Source organism: Ostrea edulis, chromosome 7, assembly GCF_947568905.1.
Source record: "Ostrea edulis chromosome 7, xbOstEdul1.1, whole genome shotgun sequence".
In the NCBI taxonomy this organism is placed as follows: domain Eukaryota; kingdom Metazoa; phylum Mollusca; class Bivalvia; order Ostreida; family Ostreidae; genus Ostrea; species Ostrea edulis.
This window is the reverse complement of record NC_079170.1, coordinates 18016655-18036790: the sequence shown is the minus strand read 5'-3', so window position 1 is coordinate 18036790 and position 20136 is coordinate 18016655. Positions and strand designations below refer to the sequence as shown.

General features: G+C 43.0%; 4 protein-coding genes, 3 non-coding genes and 1 pseudogene across 7 annotated transcripts; 5 read left to right on the top strand and 3 right to left on the bottom strand.

Moving 5' to 3' along the window:
* The window catches only part of LOC125653858 (N-acyl-phosphatidylethanolamine-hydrolyzing phospholipase D-like), a 57896-nt pseudogene that overhangs the window by 19802 nt on the left and 17958 nt on the right, over positions 1 to 20136 (top strand).
* Positions 89 to 1295, top strand: LOC130047880 (uncharacterized). The gene is made up of 2 exons (XM_056143573.1): positions 89 to 336; positions 425 to 1295. Exons 1-2 carry the CDS (start codon positions 140 to 142, stop codon positions 1059 to 1061), a joined length of 834 nt encoding a protein of 277 aa, XP_055999548.1. The 5' UTR covers positions 89 to 139; the 3' UTR covers positions 1062 to 1295.
* On the bottom strand, positions 1773 to 1884 carry LOC130048970 (U6 spliceosomal RNA). The gene has a single exon (XR_008797513.1). It is a non-coding gene; the product is annotated as a U6 spliceosomal RNA (small nuclear RNA).
* On the bottom strand, positions 8455 to 8618 carry LOC125657266 (U1 spliceosomal RNA). The gene has a single exon (XR_007363246.1). It is a non-coding gene; the product is annotated as a U1 spliceosomal RNA (small nuclear RNA).
* On the top strand, positions 12859 to 15393 carry LOC125653872 (uncharacterized). The gene is made up of 6 exons (XM_048883556.2): positions 12859 to 13528; positions 13639 to 13651; positions 13889 to 14056; positions 14146 to 14833; positions 14919 to 15095; positions 15176 to 15393. Exons 1-6 carry the CDS (start codon positions 12940 to 12942, stop codon positions 15233 to 15235), a joined length of 1695 nt encoding a protein of 564 aa, XP_048739513.2. The 5' UTR covers positions 12859 to 12939; the 3' UTR covers positions 15236 to 15393.
* On the top strand, positions 15260 to 16301 carry LOC130046481 (translation initiation factor IF-2-like). The gene is made up of 2 exons (XM_056145587.1): positions 15260 to 15952; positions 16041 to 16301. Exons 1-2 carry the CDS (start codon positions 15260 to 15262, stop codon positions 16299 to 16301), a joined length of 954 nt encoding a protein of 317 aa, XP_056001562.1.
* On the top strand, positions 16394 to 17600 carry LOC130047881 (uncharacterized). Its single transcript, XM_056143574.1, has 2 exons — positions 16394 to 16641; positions 16730 to 17600. Exons 1-2 carry the CDS (start codon positions 16445 to 16447, stop codon positions 17364 to 17366), a joined length of 834 nt encoding a protein of 277 aa, XP_055999549.1. The 5' UTR covers positions 16394 to 16444; the 3' UTR covers positions 17367 to 17600.
* On the bottom strand, positions 18088 to 18199 carry LOC130048968 (U6 spliceosomal RNA). Its single transcript, XR_008797511.1, has one exon. It is a non-coding gene; the product is annotated as a U6 spliceosomal RNA (small nuclear RNA).

Genomic DNA, 20136 nt, shown 5'->3' with positions numbered 1-20136 from the left:
CATTTGTCAATTGACGCTTGACATAGATTCATTCTTTTAATTGTCCGACCCACGACTCATGTTGTCCCCCTTTTCCCTTTGTAGATCCTTCGTCGGCAGTGCCTCGGGACCGGCCAACTTTCCGGACGCCAACCGTTACATGGAGGCAGTCATCAGGAGGCTGATGCAGTTGCACACGGGACCCCAGAGACGCCAGAATTCTCCTACCCTCACCAGATGGAGTCTGATCCTGGCATCCTACACCAAGATCAGCGATGTGGTGCTGGACAACCCCAGAGTAATGGCCATGACAGCTATCCAGCTCCTGGCCATCAACAACACCACTCTCCTGCTGTGGTAAGTTGTATAGGCTACATTTCTTTTAATGCCAAGTCATACTAAGTTCACCTGCTTTAGGGAGGCTAATGTGTCGTGTGTTTTACAGGGACAGAAGGAGGCAGAAGAAGCGAGAGGAACAGGTCCTGTCCCAGGGAATTGAGATTTCGGACCCCCCTGTGACGGCCGCCCAGCCAGTCCCGCCAGCCCTGACCCGTCCAGACACCTTGGTGTCCCAGACCGCCCCTGCCTTCAGGTACGTGTTGCCTCGCAACACTGCCGGCCAGACACGTACTAGGATCCGGTCTCCTCCGTCGTCGCCCAACAGGATGCCGTCCCCGCTCAGACTCCCATCCCCGCCCAGACTCCCGTCACCGACCAGACTCCCGCCGCCGTCCGTCGTCCTCCAGCCGTACCAACAGCGCACGGTCCCAGTCGTGCTGATAGGTCCGTTGCGACCGTCCAAGTCTACGGCCAGCTACAGGAGGAAGGTGGAGAAGAAGAGAGCCGAGGGGGAGAGAGTTAAGACTTATACTCCCAGGGTCGGACCGAACAAGTGCGGGAAGTGTGGGGCAGCCAAGATCGCTCCCACACACAGGCAATATTTCGGCAACTGGTTCTGCCAGGCCACCGCCGAGCAGTCCTACGAGGAGTGGATGAGAGCGATGATTGCCAGGGGATACACCAGTCGCAAGAGGAAGGCACCAGATGACCCATCAGAGGAACCCCCACCACCAGTGAACTAGATACCAAAATGTTTTAAAAAATAACCAAAAAAATTTAAAAACACAAAAAACACCAAAAAAAACTTTTAATGCTGCCTAAATTTATATGAATCCATTGTATAGATTTTGAAGGTCCCAAGCCCTTATGAAAAGCAGAGGGAAAGACTGTATATATTGTAAATAAGTTGTCTTTAAATGAAATGGTTGTGAACATAACATATTTTTTCTTACTTTATATAAATGCATAAAAAAATCTGATTTGTGTTTTTACTTTGAACTTTGGAGTTGGAATCACTTGCATAGTGTGTCAAGAATGAAAAACCCACTGGGATTCGAACCCAGATCTCTTGCCCGCTGATGGGACAAGCGTGTTAACCACTACACCACAGGAATTGACCATGACACAAAACACAAGGATTTGAAAGGATATTTAAATGTAAATGATGAAAAAGGAGGCAAAATTAGCTTTGAAATGAGTTACATTAAGGAGAAAATGATAGAACACTAGCAAAAAACCCTTAAAAATTAACATAAAGGGGACGGAAATGAGCCCCTACTTTGTAGTATTTTTCGCATTAAAAATGGCTTTTAAATACTGAAAACTGAGCTCAAATTAGAGACAAATGGAATGAAATATGAGAGTAAACGCTTTAGAAATAGGGGCCGAAAATTCGGCCCTAAATTCCCTTTTTTTCTCCCTCTTTTCCTCTTTCTCTCCCCCCTTCTTGCTGCAGGAATTGGAACCCTTACCACGAAGATTGCGTACCATCCTGTGTCAAGGGGCCATGCTAATCTTCTCTGTATCGTTCCAATTTTAATATATGTACTGCCGAAAAGCAAGTACACAAGCAAAATCATCTACAAAATATAAGTACTGTTGAGCGGAGAGTAGTATGAAATAAACGTTTTAAGAATTTGCATACTGTAAACATCTGGAAGTACGTTGTTACTGCGTATACAAGAAAGACAACTGCTACACACACGCACACATACACCTTTCACACATGTGTCATTTTTAAAAAATGAAATAAAATGAAAAATTCACATTTAGAGAGCAGTGTAAAGCATTTTCTCTTATGTCATCATAGATTATATACATAACATGGTAAAATTCTAAACCCAACAAAACAAACAAATTAATAAAATAATTATCAGTTCGTTAGTCTGTCTGTATGTTTTACCTAATTTTTCCTGTCCAACAAGTTTCAGTGCATTCCCCATTTCACACTACGCCTTGACAAATTCACCCCCAATGTCCAGGCGGTGAAATGTTTGAGACCGGCAAACTTTCAAAAGGGCGCTTCTTTATGATAGGTTGGAACATTTTCTAGGGGAAACTGTGTGTAGGTAGTGGCAATCTGAGGTACCAATATGAATGCATGTCAACAGGGTGTTACCGATATAGGGCGATGCTACTAGCTAAGGACAGGAAGCGTTTATGTAGCATGTCCCCGTTATTATCGGTATTGCCTGTCCTTCTATCTGTTTTCATGCGTTTTATTTCATGCCTCCCGAAGAAACTCGGACCACATCGGCATTCAATACCAACTTCCAATAACGTATACTTGCAGACAGATTTTGTTATGGAATAGATATTGTGTGATGTCCATGTAGGGTATATTGTATGTGTACCATAACACAATAATTAAGTCGTAGTAATAATTCAAATTCTTGGATATTTTTTTTTTTCACTTGGACCTTAGTTTGCTATTGTGGTTCTTAATTATGTATTAAGACTTTATGTTCATCACACTACGTATATTATGCATTATACCATTAATGCGTCCTTTTAGCACGTCCATACTTTCTTTTTTCATCCAACCAGTAAGAATGGCATTTGTTCAGAAATTATAAGACCGCGAGGCGAAACTAGGTTAACGTTATGTTCGACTCATAACGTCTTGGTGGGCTGCGACTTTAAGACGTTATGGGAAAGTCGCCTCGTACGCAGCTATAATACGGCATTGTGTATGGTAACGGTTTGGTAGCACCACAGTATAAATATGTGAACGTCTCTGTCCCTACTTCGAGACCGACTAGCATCTGTGGTAATCACAATGGCGGGGGCACTTGTGGTTCCTTTGGCATGTCTACCGTTACTTATACCGATGTCGTTATCTTGTGCATACAGTTTGGCTTCGGTTCCTTGTTGGTTGGTGAAAAAGGGAGAAATGAGGCTTTTTAAAAGGGTGTTATGAGAAAAAAATTGTGCATGTCTCTGACTACACAGCATATATGTCATTAGAAGAATGGCGCTGTTTTAAGGTTATGCCTGTTCAAGTATACGGGCACGATGGAACTGTTTATACTTATTACGGATGTGAAAAATGCGAAAAACCCATAACACATTATAAGGTTAGTGACGTATCCAGTTTCAAATATTCGGTTGCAAATGGGGTATCAAATATTTTAACAAGTATAACCAGCAAGTGGTTGCACCTTTGTGGGTGACCGGGTGGGGGGAAAAAAGTTCTACAATTCTACCATTGTAATTTATCTTTATTGACTAACATAGATTTACAGTGCACATGTAAACAGTGTAGAAACAATCCTTGTTGTGTAGATTGTACAAACCAACTGCTTAAGAACTAGATGGATGGATGTCCTCTGTATCGTCATAAGTCAGGATCGCTCATAAGTGTTTTCTGTATTACGGCATGGTTCGCTTTCATGTAATTTCTACGCATGAAACACGTAACCACCATTGTCATTATCGTCCACACAAAAGCGAATACGTTAAAGAATGGAGTGTATGAGATGTTACTGCTCAATAAGAGGATACCAATCACGACGACGAATACGACTCTGCCGATGTAGAAAATCAGCTTTTCGGTGATCTGGTTGGTTAAAGACATCATGCCAATGGTCATGATTCCCACGAGGAGACCGAGGCATAATTTCAGCAGGGCTTCCAGAATGTATCTTAGAACACAGCACTCCGGGACGATCATTAAAGTGGTTAGGGCCATAAAACCATACACCGCAATTTGCGCGAACAATGTCAGTAATATCTTGTCGTAAGGATTTTCGTTCTTTTCGTTCTTTTTCTTCATCGTCGCTTCGACGACCTCCTTTAATCCATCTCCCACGACGAATAAGAGAATAGACAAGCCGCAGTTATTGTCCCACACATGGTTGACCATGCTACAATCGACACCTAACAGCATCCCGGTATATAATGGCATCCACGAAACAATTCCCAACGCGAGCACACTGAATTGAAATAAATTCAAGTTCGACATATTCCAAAAGAGTATGAGAAATTGTTTACGGGCAGTATGATATATATTCAGTATTAATAATTTGAAATGTTCGGGATGGTATATATATTGTTGATTATTTTTTTTACTTGTGTTATATCTACAAAAGACCACGGGTAACAAATAAGACTTTACTCCGATTCTTGTTGACCACGATCGCGCTAAGCTTGTTTCGAACATCCGTTCAGCCAAAGGAGCGAGTCTCGGGTCTTGGAAGTCTAGTTATTGTGTAAGCTACCCCTTCATGTTTCATCCTCCTCAGTCGCCTATACATTACCCTCTGTCAAATCGACATAGAGGGCAACTATTCCTGACCTTTATTAAAGACCGCGTGCAGTCATGACAGGATGGTCTTTGCAGACACTGCTGACACAAGAACTCATTCATCCCTTCGTCTCGACACACGGGACATTGAATTGTCACATTCAATGCCGATGTGCCCCAACTAGGTATCGGGTATTTGCGTGGCGGTTGGAGAGGTGAAGGCAACGGAGGCATAAATTCTCTTAGCGCTGGCCTTCGTGGCACAGGAGGGGCCGATGACTCCGGCCTGATCACTGGATCTGGTGTTGTTGCTGATGATCTTTGGCCTGATGACCGTGGCGGAATCCCTCGGGATCCTAGGGTCTCTATGATAAACGAGTCTAATACAGGAATGTATTGGGCCATTGTGTAAATGCGAGTAGTTGGTGACCGGTATCCAAAAAAGAAACGGAGTAAACTAATAATATATTTTGAGTAGTTTATATGTGTGACAAATTGTATGTAAATATATTAAAATGTGTGGGGGAAAAAATTCACATATACAAAAGGTATTTATGTGATTTTGGCCGCTCGTATGTCGAACGCGTTCGATTTTTTTGGTTTGGCGAGTCGGAACGTGTTCAACATTTTGCGTTTGCGTTATTGCGATAGGTGTATGTTTAAGTTTAAGTTTAGCTGCATGTTTAAGTTGTTGTGAATTTATTTAGATTGATAACCCAAGTGGGTGGTTGGCGTTTAATAAAGTTACAAGTATATAACACAAGTTCATTGTTGGCGCTTCAAATGCCTGCCACCGAACACGATATTATGGTTGTGAAACTGTGTATAACACAAGTTTGTGGTTGGGGTTTGATAAAGTTACAAGTATATACCAAACTGCGCCTGCCGTGTACAGGGTCTCCATTGTATAGAGCTCATTTTGTTTTTGAATGCTGAAGCATTCTTATGTTTGACAACAAGATGTATAATTTAAGTTACAACAAATTTATTAAACATATCAGGTGTGTATATATATAAGTATAATATGCAGTGTATAACAAAGAATAACAAAAATATATAGACATGTGCACATAATTTGGCGATTTTGTTTAAAGTCAATCATAGTTCCATATCTGCAACCGCATCGATTAATAATTGTTCTGCGTCTTTGACTGTGTCCACTCTTATAGGTGTTTGAAAGTTCATGTCCACCATTTCGAAGGGTTCTTGATCTAGCCATTCGGAGTTCTGGTGGTGTGTGTTTTTAGGTTCTGTGTATGCGGACATAGGGGTGTTGACGTCCATGTGTACAATTTCGAAGCATTCGTTAAATATGTATACATTTATCATCCCTTCGCCGTCCGGACCCGGTATGCGTTCGTAGTTTGTAATTTGTGTGGGCTTGCGCACCATTGGTTGCCATGTTGGGTGATAAACGTCGGGACTGTCGTTGTTGTTGTTATTTTCCTCCGTGTGTGCGTTATATTTGACGCTAAGTTGTTCGTCTATGACCAATGCTTGATTTTTATTTTGTGCATTTTGTTTGGTGTACTCTTGATCGATGTCTGTTTCCCAAAGATTGTTTGAGTCCATCTTGGTGTAGTTGGTTTGTGGTTTGTAGTTTGTAGTGCAATATTGAGCAATTGGTATGGTATGCTATAATATAAATATACAGTACTCCCACGGGTATGTATGTCTTAATACATGAACTTGTTCGTTTCTGTATTGGAGAAGTTTTGGTGTGTATTGTGCTGTATAGGACAGTTTGGAGGGCAGTATAACTAAGGGTATAATATATATATATATTATTGGAGAGGCACGGAGGACAGTCCTCCGCAGCCATTGTTTACTAAAGCTCGAACGCCTTCGATTTTTAAGAAATGGGGAATTCCCCAGGTCGAACGCGTTCGATATTTTAGCTGCGGAGGTCTGCCCTCCGTGCCTCTCCAATAATATATATATATATTATACCCTCAATTTTACTGCCCTCCACATACTGCACTCCGAAGCAATTTGACCGACCGATTGTTATATTTTGGACGATTTTGCTGTTAAAACCCGTGTTATTGAGAGACCTTGTGTATAGTTGTGTGTGCTGTGTGTAGTTGTTTGATAAAGTTGCAAGTATATAACACAAGTTCATGGTTGGTGTTTGATAAATTTGCAAGTATAGAACACAAGTTCATGGTTGGTGTTTGATAAATTTACAAGTATAGAACACAAGTTCATAGTTGGTGTTTGATAAATTTGCAAGTCCATGGTTGGCGTTTAATAAAGTTAAGATATAGAACACAAGTCTATGGTTGGCGTTTTCAAATACATCACACCAAACATAACGCTAGGGTTGGCGTTTAGATTGAGACCACAAGAAACACAAGTCCAGGGTTGGTGTTCTAAGTGATATTATAACAAACACGAGTTCACTTTTATATATGCTAAGTGCGTGTTTTAAACATTTACAACTATATGTCCCAGTAAGTTTTAAATAAAGACGAGTTTAACAACTACAAACCACATGCAAAATAGACCAAAGGTGCCTTTCTCCCGTTTTTTTTTCTAAGTACAAGATCGCTGTGGAGGGCAGTAAAGTGAGGGTTATAATATATATATATATATTATTGGAGAGGCACGGAGGGCAGACCTCCACAGCTAAAGAATCGAACGCGTTCGACCTGGGGAATTCCCTAGACTAATCCGTTACGTCACAACACTAAGGTTGGCGGTTGAAGTAATACGTGACAATTTTAACGAGACTATATGGCCCAGTAGGTTTAAAATAAAGACGACTTTAACAACTACAAGTCGCATATAAAAGATATCGCAAGAAACATGGGACTTAGACTTTTGTCAAACCCAGTATAATATATGTCCATGGTTGGTGTTTAAATTAATACCACAAGAAACACAAGCCCATGATCGGCGTTTAGATTGATACCATAAGAAACACGAGTCCAGGGTTATACTTCTAAGTGCGTGCTTTAAACATTTACAACTATATGTTCCAGTAAGTTTAAAATAACCACAAGTTTAACACCAACAAGTCACATACTAAAGCAACCGGAGGTATTTCTCTCTCCCAGGATTTTTTCTAAGTACAAACTCGCTGCGGAGGGTGTAATTGGAGGGCAGTAAAACTAACGATGTAATATACCTGCCGGACAACGCGCGGGATGATAAGTCAATGCGACAGAGTGTATAAACACCATGTTATACGTTGCTAAAAACTGAATTGAATTGCAGTAAAAATAAAACTGACCTTATTTTTGTGTTTGTGTTGTTTTATCCTATCATTTTCTGTTCTGTTCTCACTGTTACATGTCCACTTTCTTCTTTTAAAAAATATCGAATAATGCCACAAGAAACCCCGATGGCACGCGCTTTTCGAAAAGAAATTCACAACATGAAGAAAAGAAAAATAACAGGGAAGAGAAATGAATCCACACGTTTCGGCAATCTCCACAACATCCGTTGTCATGAATACGACGTCACAATAGGCACACAGGGTCACAGTTAAAGGGGAGTAACTCCGATATTTGGTTCCATGCAGTAAAATGTAAAAATGGACTGAATTGGGTTTAAAAGATTTGGAATAAATTTTAAATATATTGGCCTGTTGCAAATTTATATCAGCGAAATACAGATATCTGTGTGACGGAAAACAATTAAATTATAATGTGACAGTAACATTTAACAATACCACAATAATCAGCGAAATGTAGTGACAAACTGCGGGAAAATACATGGAGAAAGTGCGCATACTTAATGATCTAAAAACTACTCTGATGAAACCCAATTTCAAATGTATATGACTAGAAATAAAAACATGTGATGATATTTACAAGCAATAAAAATTAATTTGAAGAAAAATTCTATGGTCAATGTGTGCAATCTGAATTTCAATTGAGCATATCCAGGGGTTAGCGCGAACGCAGACCCCCACACTTAAAAATTACGTGCCCGAGTCGCCCGCATTTGGGGCGATCGCAAGGTTCAGCCGATCTGAAGTGCAATAGAAAGGCCTCGCCCTGGAGGGACCCCCTTGGGGATCAGGGTGCCCTCTGCACCAGGTAAGTATGACTTGGCTGTGTTGAACTTGACAATTTCATTCTATGCCGCCTTACAAAAATGAAGTGTTTAAGAAATTTTAGACATCACCATTATACATTCTACTACACGGACATACCCCAAATGACATCGCCCCTCACAGATTACTTGCTCCTGTGCGACTCTTCAACCCTAAGCGAAATTCACACACTGCAAGCACGCATCGCACGCCTTTCTGTCAAACGCTCCGTTTTTCTAACTGTGACGTACTGTGAACGTTCGAATTCCCACAGCCAACGTTCGGTTGCTTGAATTTTTCTTTGGAAAAGACATGAAATATATGATTATTACTGTTAATTTCTTTAGTTACAAGAAAGAGAATTCACTAGGGCAATGTTCTCCGCGCACAGCAGTGTGCGGCAGGTTCGAATCCTCCCGGGGGAGGGGGGGATTTTTTTTTTTTTTTTTTAAATAAGAAAAAAAAAATATGGAACGCTTCACGACCAATTTCTGGACCAATCAGATGCCCAGAATGGTTCCAATTCTGTCCCAAAAGTTCCAATTCTTGGTTCCAATTCTGGGCTTCCGTCCAATCAGAGCGCCGCGTTCAGATTCTAAATTGGGACGACCGCCATTTTGGTAAGTAGTTGATTATATAGAAAAATATAAAAATCGACTTTACTAGAGTTTTATCGGGAGTTTGAAGTCAAATTTGGTATCAAAAGATTCAGCACGATGAGTTTCATTGATTTGAGGCGGGTAGCCAGAGAGAAATCGGCTTATTTATGCAAAACGGGAGGTTGTAAACATTGTAAATAGAGGAAATTCGAGGGGACGCGGTCTTCGATGAAATGCCCAGAATTTAAATTCTAACCGATTTGCATCTGGATTTTGGCCTAAAATCAATTCAATCAATCATGTACAATTGCCTCGTAAACGCACGGCCGTGTAGATAACGTTTAAATGTGATTTTTAAGTGAAAACCTGTTTGCTCGGAGCCGGTTATTTTGACACAATGTGTACAAATTTGAAAAACGTGTCTCAAAGATATATTGAGTGAAACTGTGTTGATTTTCAGCTTTAAAGCACAGATTTAATCATGAATAATTGTCCCGTAAATGCACGGTCATGCAGATAGGGTTTTAATAAGTATTTTAAGTGAAAACTGACCTGCTCGAATCCTGTCCTCTCAACATTGTTTACATTGGTTGAAAACTGCAATCTCAGATATTTTGTATGAAACCCAGCTGTTTTAAAGCTTAAATCAGTTGCTTTTAAACTAAATTCGACATTAGCACACTCAGTTTCATTCAAAATACTGGAAATTTTAGGTTAAACGTGTCTACATTTATGTGATGTGTCACTTACCCCCCATGTTGTTTTGTTGGCGCAGTGATATGAGCACGCACTTGATTCATTGAATGTAAAAATGAGAATTCTGAGACATACATTTACATTTAGTGTCATGCATAGATTCCAGAACCCTTTCGATCCCCGGTTTGCCATCATTCACTCAGGGGAGCTTCGTGTGAGGGTCTCTAAGGAGGCTAGCAGCTGCCCATGCCTCTTTTGAAGCCCCCACTGTACTGGCATACAAGATTCTGAAGGAAAAGGAGGCAAACGTAGGGCCAAAAAGTCTCTGGAGGAAGCCAAGAGGAAAAAAGGTAAGTATGCCAGTAGCCGAGACAGCGATATCATGCTTAATTCACAACTTTATTTTTCTTTTCCTACAAGCATCCTTTCTGTGGTGTGATTATGGTGTAGGTTTACCTGCTTGACCAGGCTCATCTTTCTGTGGGTGTCAAGAGACTGTGGACCGTGAGACTGCCATTAGCTGCAACCTGGAAGTAGTTAAGATACTTGGGGACTGAGCATAGTCAGGTGAGGACATGTCATGTTTGTAATGCATTATCCATAAAATTTCACTGTACTTGGCTGTACATCGACTCTAATTTCATGTCGTGAGAGGTGCTGATGTCTGAATCAGACTGGCTGCCATGATCACTGGACACCAGCATCAACCCACTCAAGGTTATCTACATAGACTGCGACTGTTGTGGTCCCCAGTATGTACCCAAAAAGTTTGTGGGATGGGCTGCCATTGAGGTAAATGGTGTTGTCAAAGCTGGGGGTCAATTATTTAGAAATGTGATACATTAAATTACAATTACATTGGAATTTTTCCATTACAATCACCATTACCTTTATTTATAAAAGTTATCGATTAAATTACAGTTACTTTGCATTAGTAACGAATTACATTAAAAATAAATTATAATGAACTACATGAATCTGATTTCTTTATATTCACTGTAAATTTTACCAAGCTTCATTCAATTAACTTTATTTATAAATATAATTTTAAGGATGTACTGTAAACCAGTAAAACTATGACTCTCTCTCCATTGTAGGCAAGGCACTTCCTGAGGAGGATTCCAGTGCTTGTAAAACTCATTCACACCCCCATGTACCCCTAGTCCAGGCGCTGTCTGTCCAGCTGTATCTTCCAGTGAGACAGAGAGGGCCTGAAAAAGATTCAGAACCTACAAAAGAAGCAACAATACTATACAAGCTTTTAATGCTGCCTAAATTTATATGAATTCATTGGTATAAATTTAGAAGGTCCCAAGCCCTTCATAAAAGCAGAGGGAAAGCTTGATATGTATTGTAAATGACTTTATTTTAATGTTTTATTTGTCCGCTCTATTATTTGTCCAATTTTACAGTTAACAAAGGCTGTATATCTAGTGTATTTGTATTCTGTGTGTTGCCGCTCTTTGGTATCGATGTAAAATGCTGTTTTCTACTTTATATCAATCCATATAAAACCAGATTGTTGTTGTTCCTTGAAATTTGGAGTTGGAATCACTTGCATAATGTGTCAAGAAAGAAAACCCACTGGGATTCGAACCCAGATCTCTTGCCCACTGATGGGACAAGCGTGTTAACCACTACACCACAGGAATTGACCATGACACAAAATACAAGGATTTGAAAGGCTATTTAAATGTAAATGCTGAAAAAGGAGGCAAAATTAGCCTTGAAGTGAGTTACATTTAGGAGAAAATGAAAAAAGACTTGCAGAAAACCCTTAAAAATTAACATAAAGGGGAAAGAAATGAGTCTCCCTGATCATCTTGAAATTCTAAGCGCTGAAAATAGCTTCTAAATATTAAAAAATGAGCTCATATTAAAGGCAAATTGAAGGAAATGTGAGAGTAAATATCCTAGAAATAGGGGCCGAAAAGTCGGCCCTGAAATTCCCTTCCTTTCTCCCTCTTTTCTCTCTTTTTCCTCTCTCTCTCCTCTCTTCTTGCTGCAGGAATTGGAACGCTTACCACGAAGATTGTAGTAGTGTCATCCTTGCTCCGCAATCTTCGTGGTGAGATTCCAATTTCTGGACCAATCAGATGCCCAGAATGGTTCCAATTCTGTCCCAAAAGTTCCAATTCTTGGTTCCAATTCTGGGCTTCCGTCCAATCAGAGCGCCGCGTTTAGATTCTAAATTGGGACGACCGCCATTTTGGTAAGTAGTAGATTATATAGAAAAATACAAAAATCGACTTTACTAGAGTTTTATCGGGAGTTTGAAGTCGAATTTGGTATCAAAAGATTCAGCACGATGAGTTTCATTAATTTGAGGCGAGTAGCCAGAGAGAAATCGGCTTATTTATGCAAAACGGGAGGTTGTAAACATTGTAAATAGAGGAAATTCGAAGGGACGCGGCCTTCGATGAAATGCCCAGAATTTAAATTCTAACCGATTTGCATCTGGATTTTGGCCTAAAATCAATTCAATCAATCATGTAGAATTGCCTCGTAAATGCATGGCCGTGTAGATAACGTTTAAATGTGATTTTTAAGTGAAAACTTGTTTGCTCGGAGCCGGTCATTACACACAATGTGTAGAAATTTTGAAAAACCTTTCTTAAAGATATTTTGAGTGAAACTGTGCTGAATTTTAGCTTCAATGCACAGAGTTAATCATAAACAATTGTCCCGTTAATGCACGACCATGTAGGTAGGGTTTAAATAAGCATTTTAAGCGAAAACTTACCTGCTCGAAACCGGACCCCTCCACACTGTTTACATTGGTTGAAAACTGCAATCTCAGATAGTTTGTATGAAACATAGCTGTTTTTAAGCTTAAATCAGTTGATTTTAAACTAAATTCGACAGTAGCACACTCAGTTTCATTCAAAATACTGGAAATTTGAGGTTAAACGTGTCTACATTTATGTGATGTGTCACTTACCCCCCATGTTGTTTTTTGGCGCAGTAATATGAGCGCGCATTTGATTCATTTAATGTAAAAGTGAGAATTTTTGAGACATACATTTACATTTAGAATCATGGAGAGATCCCTGAATCCTTTCGAGCCCCAGTTCGCCAGAATCCACTCGGGGGAGCTTCGTCTGCGGGCCCCAAAGGAAGCTAGCAGCCTGCCCATGCTTCCTTTGAAGCCCGCACTGGACGGCTGGACTGTTATGAGGAATGCTAGAGAACGTGTGGAGGTCCTCGGTGGTCCCGCAGCTGTGAGGAATTACAAAAATGTGCTGTCCCAGCACATCCTGCAGTTCGGGAAGTACCGGGGACAGACGTTCAAGTGGGTCCTGGAGAATGATCTCGGGTGGGTTACTGGCGTACTGGCTACAGTCGCGTGTGCTGGCGAGAAGGAGGAGGGTACCCCCCTGTCGCAGAACAAGTTCCGTCTCCTGCAGTACGTGAAGATGTACCCCATGGTCCACGAGATCCTGAAGGAGAAGGAGGCGAAGCGAAGGGTGGAGAAGTCTCTGGAGGATGCCAAGCCGAGGAAGGTAAGTATGCCGGCGACAGCGACCCGACCGTCCCAGGAGCCTCATCTGAAGACCGACGTGATGGAGGACCGAGACCTGGCTGCCGCAGTACGGGAGATCGAGACCATGGAGATCCTCTCGGGTGGTAAGTATAGACTGTGTATTTGAAAACGATAGTGTTATTCATATGTAATATTTCTAATCTGAGAACGATATCATGCTTAATTCGTGAATTTATTTCTATTTTCCTACAAGCACGGTTCCTGCGGTGAGTTTATGGTGTTCGGCTGGTGGTGTGTTGGTGTGGTACCTATATTATATAATGATACACAATACCTATATACTCACTTGCGCTTGGCGTGTAACCTGCCTTCCATTTACTGCTTTTGCTATTGATATAAAGCTTACTTATTATGCTTTTGATATTTCATCTGCTCATTATTCTATCGCTTAATCACAACACAAGCCTTATTTTGTCTTACAACATTGTAGATGTGGTGTACAGTACCTGGAAACAGGTCCTGGACCCGTGTGACCTGAAGTGGATCTCCAAGGCCCTCTTCCGCGTCAACCAGCAGGGAAAGCCAGAGATGTGTTTTGACGTCATCGACCACATGTGGTACCACCCCCCTAGCCCCCCATTGGTGTGCACGCAGCCGCCCATTGCTGACAGGTGCTTTGACTCTCTGATGTTATAAATGTGTTCTTGGAGTGATATTGGGGTGTTAAAAGGTAGCCTAATTCTGTCTTTGAATTTCTCAGGTACTTTGCCAGGCCCATCTTTCTATGGATGCCTAAGAGACTGTGGGCTGTGAGGCTGGTTTGTCCGGACTTCAAGTGCCAGAAACAGGAGCTAATTTCCTCTGGCATCTACCGGACCCTGCGGAGAGTGTTGGCCATGTCTGGCTTCTACTATCTGGCTGCTGAGTACTTGGAGTGCACCAGATGCAAGAAGAAGTTGAGCAGCTGGAACGAGGAGATAGTGAGCCAGCTCGACGTGGGACACCGCCTCCAGTTTCCCTGCATCTTGACCAGAATGATGGCTTGCGACATGGAAGTGGTGAAGATGCTGAGACAGCGGGGACTGGGGAACAGTGTCGCCAGACTCCGGCAGAACCTCTCGGAACTCCACGGCGAGGAGATGCTCAGGAGGACGGCACACTACCTCAGCGACTGCCAGGCCTTCACCAGCGCCCAGAAGAAGGGACTCTTGGCTGTGGCCCAGTTTTCTCCCCCGCCCACGCCCCGGAAGATCCCGTCCTGCCAGTGGCTTTCCTCCGTCTTCTGTCGAGACGTGATGTCCAGACTGGAGGAAGTCAAGGCTTCCATCACCAGCGTCTACGGGAGGATCCTGAAAGTGGACTCCACCAAGAAAGTGGTGAGGAAGCTGCAGGGGACGGCTGCCGACACTGCCGCGTGGGCCACCAACGTGGGGAACGAACACGGCCAGGTGAGTACGCTCATGTTTGCATTGCTGTAATCCCGATATTACTACATGTTGACATTATAATTGTTCGAACTTTGTGTCCTGACAGGTGTTGATGTCTGTCGTCACTGCTGGAGAGGGAGCTGGACTGGACGCCATGTTCGACGGACTCCAGAGGAGGTACAGCGAGGCCAGAGTCAACCCACCTGAGGTTGTCTACGTGGATCGTGACTGCTGTGGCACGAACTACGTAGGCAAGAAGTTTGAGCAGTGGTTCGCCACTCAGGTAGGTGTTGTTTCCCTTAGGTAATGCATGTTTTGAGGACACATTGTCAACTGGTAAGGACGCAATGCTTTCTATTGTAGGTGAGGCTGGACATCTGGCATTTCATGAGGAGGATTGCGAGTGCTTGTACCACGGAATAATCGCACCCCCTGTACCCCCAGTTCATGCGTCGTCTGTCCGGCTGCATCTTCCAGTGGGACGATGAGGACCTGACCGCCCTGAAGGAGGCAAAGCAGACTCAGGCCGCAGAGGAGGGTGTCAGCATCCAAGGTCGAGAGCAGGAGTGGATGACCAAGAGGGAACTGCGCCACGCTGTCAACCAGTTGGCACAGACTGTCCTTGGGTCCCCCTTAGACCCCGCCTTCCAGCACCCGCGGTTCCACACCGGAGAACTGATAGGGGTGGAGTACCTGTATTCCCAGACGGGCAAGGCACTCCAGGAGATCAAGGAGGAGGACGAGGACCTGGAGGAGGATGACGGGGAGATGGACGAGGGTTTCGGCGAGGAAGTGGTAGTCGTCGAAGACCTGACCATTCCAGAGCCTGACATCGAGGCAGCGGCAGCAGTGATGCAGTCCAGGAAGCTAGTGGCCGGTCTCGTGCAACCACCATCCAGTACTGCACCGCCACCATCCAGCACTAGTGCTGTCCGGCAACTTCGCAGTACTGTCAGGTCGCCGAGAAAAGCCGCACGGCCCACTGGACAGCCTAACCTTGTCGCTGCCTCAATGCCAGCACCTCGACCCGAGACCCCCCATCTGACCCCACCCCAGCCGGAGCCTGCACCTTCCACCCTACCAGAAAGAACTCCACCCCTCTCATCCCAGGCAGAGTCGGCACCGGAAGAGCAGAACCAGGTGAGTTACAATACTGTGGCACTAAACATGTTCTCGTGTTTGTACGAGTTTGTTTCCATCATATGACTCTTTGTGTCTGATATTACAGGAGGAGCGGCTGCAGGAACCCACCTCCGGACTCCAGCAAGTGCAGGACCTGGCAGACTACTTGTATGAGCTCAGGTCGTGCAGGACCCTGTCTCGGAGTCAGGAGGATGCCTTGATTGCCCTCCGGGAGAAACTGGAACCCCAGGACAAAAGACCTACGGTGTTTCAGCCCAGGACCAAGTCCCCTCCCAAGGGCAGGTTCCAGGCAGCCAAGACAGCCAAAGGACCGGTGAAAGCCAACGAGGAGAAGACCAAGAGGTGACTGTCATTTGTCAATTGACGCTTGACATAGATTCATTCTTTTAATTGTCCGACCCACGACTCATGTTGTCCCCCTTTTCCCTTTGTAGATCCTTCGTCGGCAGTGCCTCGGGACCGGCCAACTTTCCGGACGCCAACCGTTACATGGAGGCAGTCATCAGGAGGCTGATGCAGTTGCACACGGGACCCCAGAGACGCCAGAATTCTCCTACCCTCACCAGATGGAGTCTGATCCTGGCATCCTACACCAAGATCAGCGATGTGGTGCTGGACAACCCCAGAGTAATGGCCATGACAGCTATCCAGCTCCTGGCCATCAACAACACCACTCTCCTGCTGTGGTAAGTTGTATAGGCTACATTTCTTTTAATGCCAAGTCATACTAAGTTCACCTGCTTTAGGGAGGCTAATGTGTCGTGTGTTTTACAGGGACAGAAGGAGGCAGAAGAAGCGAGAGGAACAGGTCCTGTCCCAGGGAATTGAGATTTCGGACCCCCCTGTGACGGCCGCCCAGCCAGTCCCGCCAGCCCTGACCCGTCCAGACACCTTGGTGTCCCAGACCGCCCCTGCCTTCAGGTACGTGTTGCCTCGCAACACTGCCGGCCAGACACGTACTAGGATCCGGTCTCCTCCGTCGTCGCCCAACAGGATGCCGTCCCCGCTCAGACTCCCATCCCCGCCCAGACTCCCGTCACCGACCAGACTCCCGCCGCCGTCCGTCGTCCTCCAGCCGTACCAACAGCGCACGGTCCCAGTCGTGCTGATAGGTCCGTTGCGACCGTCCAAGTCTACGGCCAGCTACAGGAGGAAGGTGGAGAAGAAGAGAGCCGAGGGGGAGAGAGTTAAGACTTCCACTCCCAGGGTCGGACCGAACAAGTGCGGGAAGTGTGGGGCAGCCAAGATCGCTCCCACACACAGGCAATATTTCGGCAACTGGTTCTGCCAGGCCACCGCCGAGCAGTCCTACGAGGAGTGGATGAGAGCGATGATTGCCAGGGGATACACCAGTCGCAAGAGGAAGGCACCAGATGACCCATCAGAGGAACCCCCACCACCAGTGAACTAGATACCAAAATGTTTTAAAAAATAACCAAAAAAATTTAAAAACACAAAAAACACCAAAAAAAACTTTTAATGCTGCCTAAATTTATATGAATCCATTGTATAGATTTTGAAGGTCCCAAGCCCTTATGAAAAGCAGAGGGAAAGACTGTATATATTGTAAATAAGTTGTCTTTAAATGAAATGGTTGTGAACATAACATATTTTTTCTTACTTTATATAAATGCATAAAAAAATCTGATTTGTGTTTTTACTTTGAACTTTGGAGTTGGAATCACTTGCATAGTGTGTCAAGAATGAAAAACCCACTGGGATTCGAACCCAGATCTCTTGCCCGCTGATGGGACAAGCGTGTTAACCACTACACCACAGGAATTGACCATGACACAAAACACAAGGATTTGAAAGGATATTTAAATGTAAATGATGAAAAAGGAGGCAAAATTAGCTTTGAAATGAGTTACATTAAGGAGAAAATGATAGAACACTAGCAAAAAACCCTTAAAAATTAACATAAAGGGGACGGAAATGAGCCCCTACTTTGTAGTATTTTTCGCATTAAAAATGGCTTTTAAATACTGAAAACTGAGCTCAAATTAGAGACAAATGGAATGAAATATGAGAGTAAACGCTTTAGAAATAGGGGCCGAAAATTCGGCCCTAAATTCCCTTTTTTTCTCCCTCTTTTCTCCCTTTTTCCTCTTTCTCTCCCCCCTTCTTGCTGCAGGAATTGGAACCCTTACCACGAAGATTGCGTACCATCCTGTGTCAAGGGGCCATGCTAATCTTCTCTGTATCGTTCCAATTTTAATATATGTACTGCCGAAAAGCAAGTACACAAGCAAAATCATCTACAAAATATAAGTACTGTTGAGCGGAGAGTAGTATGAAATAAACGTTTTAAGAATTTGCATACTGTAAACATCTGGAAGTACGTTGTTACTGCGTATACAAGAAAGACAACTGCTACACACACGCACACATACACCTTTCACACATGTGTCATTTTTAAAAAATGAAATAAAATGAAAAATTCACATTTAGAGAACAGTGTAAAGCATTTTCTCTTATGTCATCATAGATTATATACATAACATGGTAAAATTCTAAACCCAACAAAACAAACAAATTAATAAAATAATTATCAGTTCGTTAGTCTGTCTGTATGTTTTACCTAATTTTTCCTGTCCAACAAGTTTCAGTGCATTCCCCATTTCACACTACGCCTTGACAAATTCACCCCCAATGTCCAGGCGGTGAAATGTTTGAGACCGGCAAACTTTCAAAAGGGCGCTTCTTTATGATAGGTTGGAACATTTTCTAGGGGAAACTGTGTGTAGGTAGTGGCAATCTGAGGTACCAATATGAATGCATGTCAACAGGGTGTTACCGATATAGGGCGATGCTACTAGCTAAGGACAGGAAGCGTTTATGTAGCATGTCCCCGTTATTATCGGTATTGCCTGTCCTTCTATCTGTTTTCATGCGTTTTATTTCATGCCTCCCGAAGAAACTCGGACCACATCGGCATTCAATACCAACTTCCAATAACGTATACTTGCAGACAGATTTTGTTATGGAATAGATATTGTGTGATGTCCATGTAGGGTATATTGTATGTGTACCATAACACAATAATTAAGTCGTAGTAATAATTCAAATTCTTGGATATTTTTTTTTTCACTTGGACCTTAGTTTGCTATTGTGGTTCTTAATTATGTATTAAGACTTTATGTTCATCACACTACGTATATTATGCATTATACCATTAATGCGTCCTTTTAGCACGTCCATACTTTCTTTTTTCATCCAACCAGTAAGAATGGCATTTGTTCAGAAATTATAAGACCGCGAGGCGAAACTAGGTTAACGTTATGTTCGACTCATAACGTCTTGGTGGGCTGCGACTTTAAGACGTTATGGGAAAGTCGCCTCGTACGCAGCTATAATACGGCATTGTGTATGGTAACGGTTTGGTAGCACCACAGTATAAATATGTGAACGTCTCTGTCCCTACTTCGAGACCGACTAGCATCTGTGGTAATCACAATGGCGGGGGCACTTGTGGTTCCTTTGGCATGTCTACCGTTACTTATACCGATGTCGTTATCTTGTGCATACAGTTTGGCTTCGGTTCCTTGTTGGTTGGTGAAAAAGGGAGAAATGAGGCTTTTTAAAAGGGTGTTATGAGAAAAAAATTGTGCATGTCTCTGACTACACAGCATATATGTCATTAGAAGAATGGCGCTGTTTTAAGGTTATGCCTGTTCAAGTATACGGGCACGATGGAACTGTTTATACTTATTACGGATGTGAAAAATGCGAAAAACCCATAACACATTATAAGGTTAGTGACGTATCCAGTTTCAAATATTCGGTTGCAAATGGGGTATCAAATATTTTAACAAGTATAACCAGCAAGTGGTTGCACCTTTGTGGGTGACCGGGTGGGGGGAAAAAAGTTCTACAATTCTACCATTGTAATTTATCTTTATTGACTAACATAGATTTACAGTGCACATGTAAACAGTGTAGAAACAATCCTTGTTGTGTAGATTGTACAAACCAACTGCTTAAGAACTAGATGGATGGATGTCCTCTGTATCGTCATAAGCCAGGATCGCTCATAAGTGTTTTCTGTATTACGGCATGGTTCGCTTTCATGTAATTTCTACGCATGAAACACGTAACCACCATTGTCATTATCGTCCACACAAAAGCGAATACGTTAAAGAATGGAGTGTATGAGATGTTACTGCTCAATAAGAGGATAC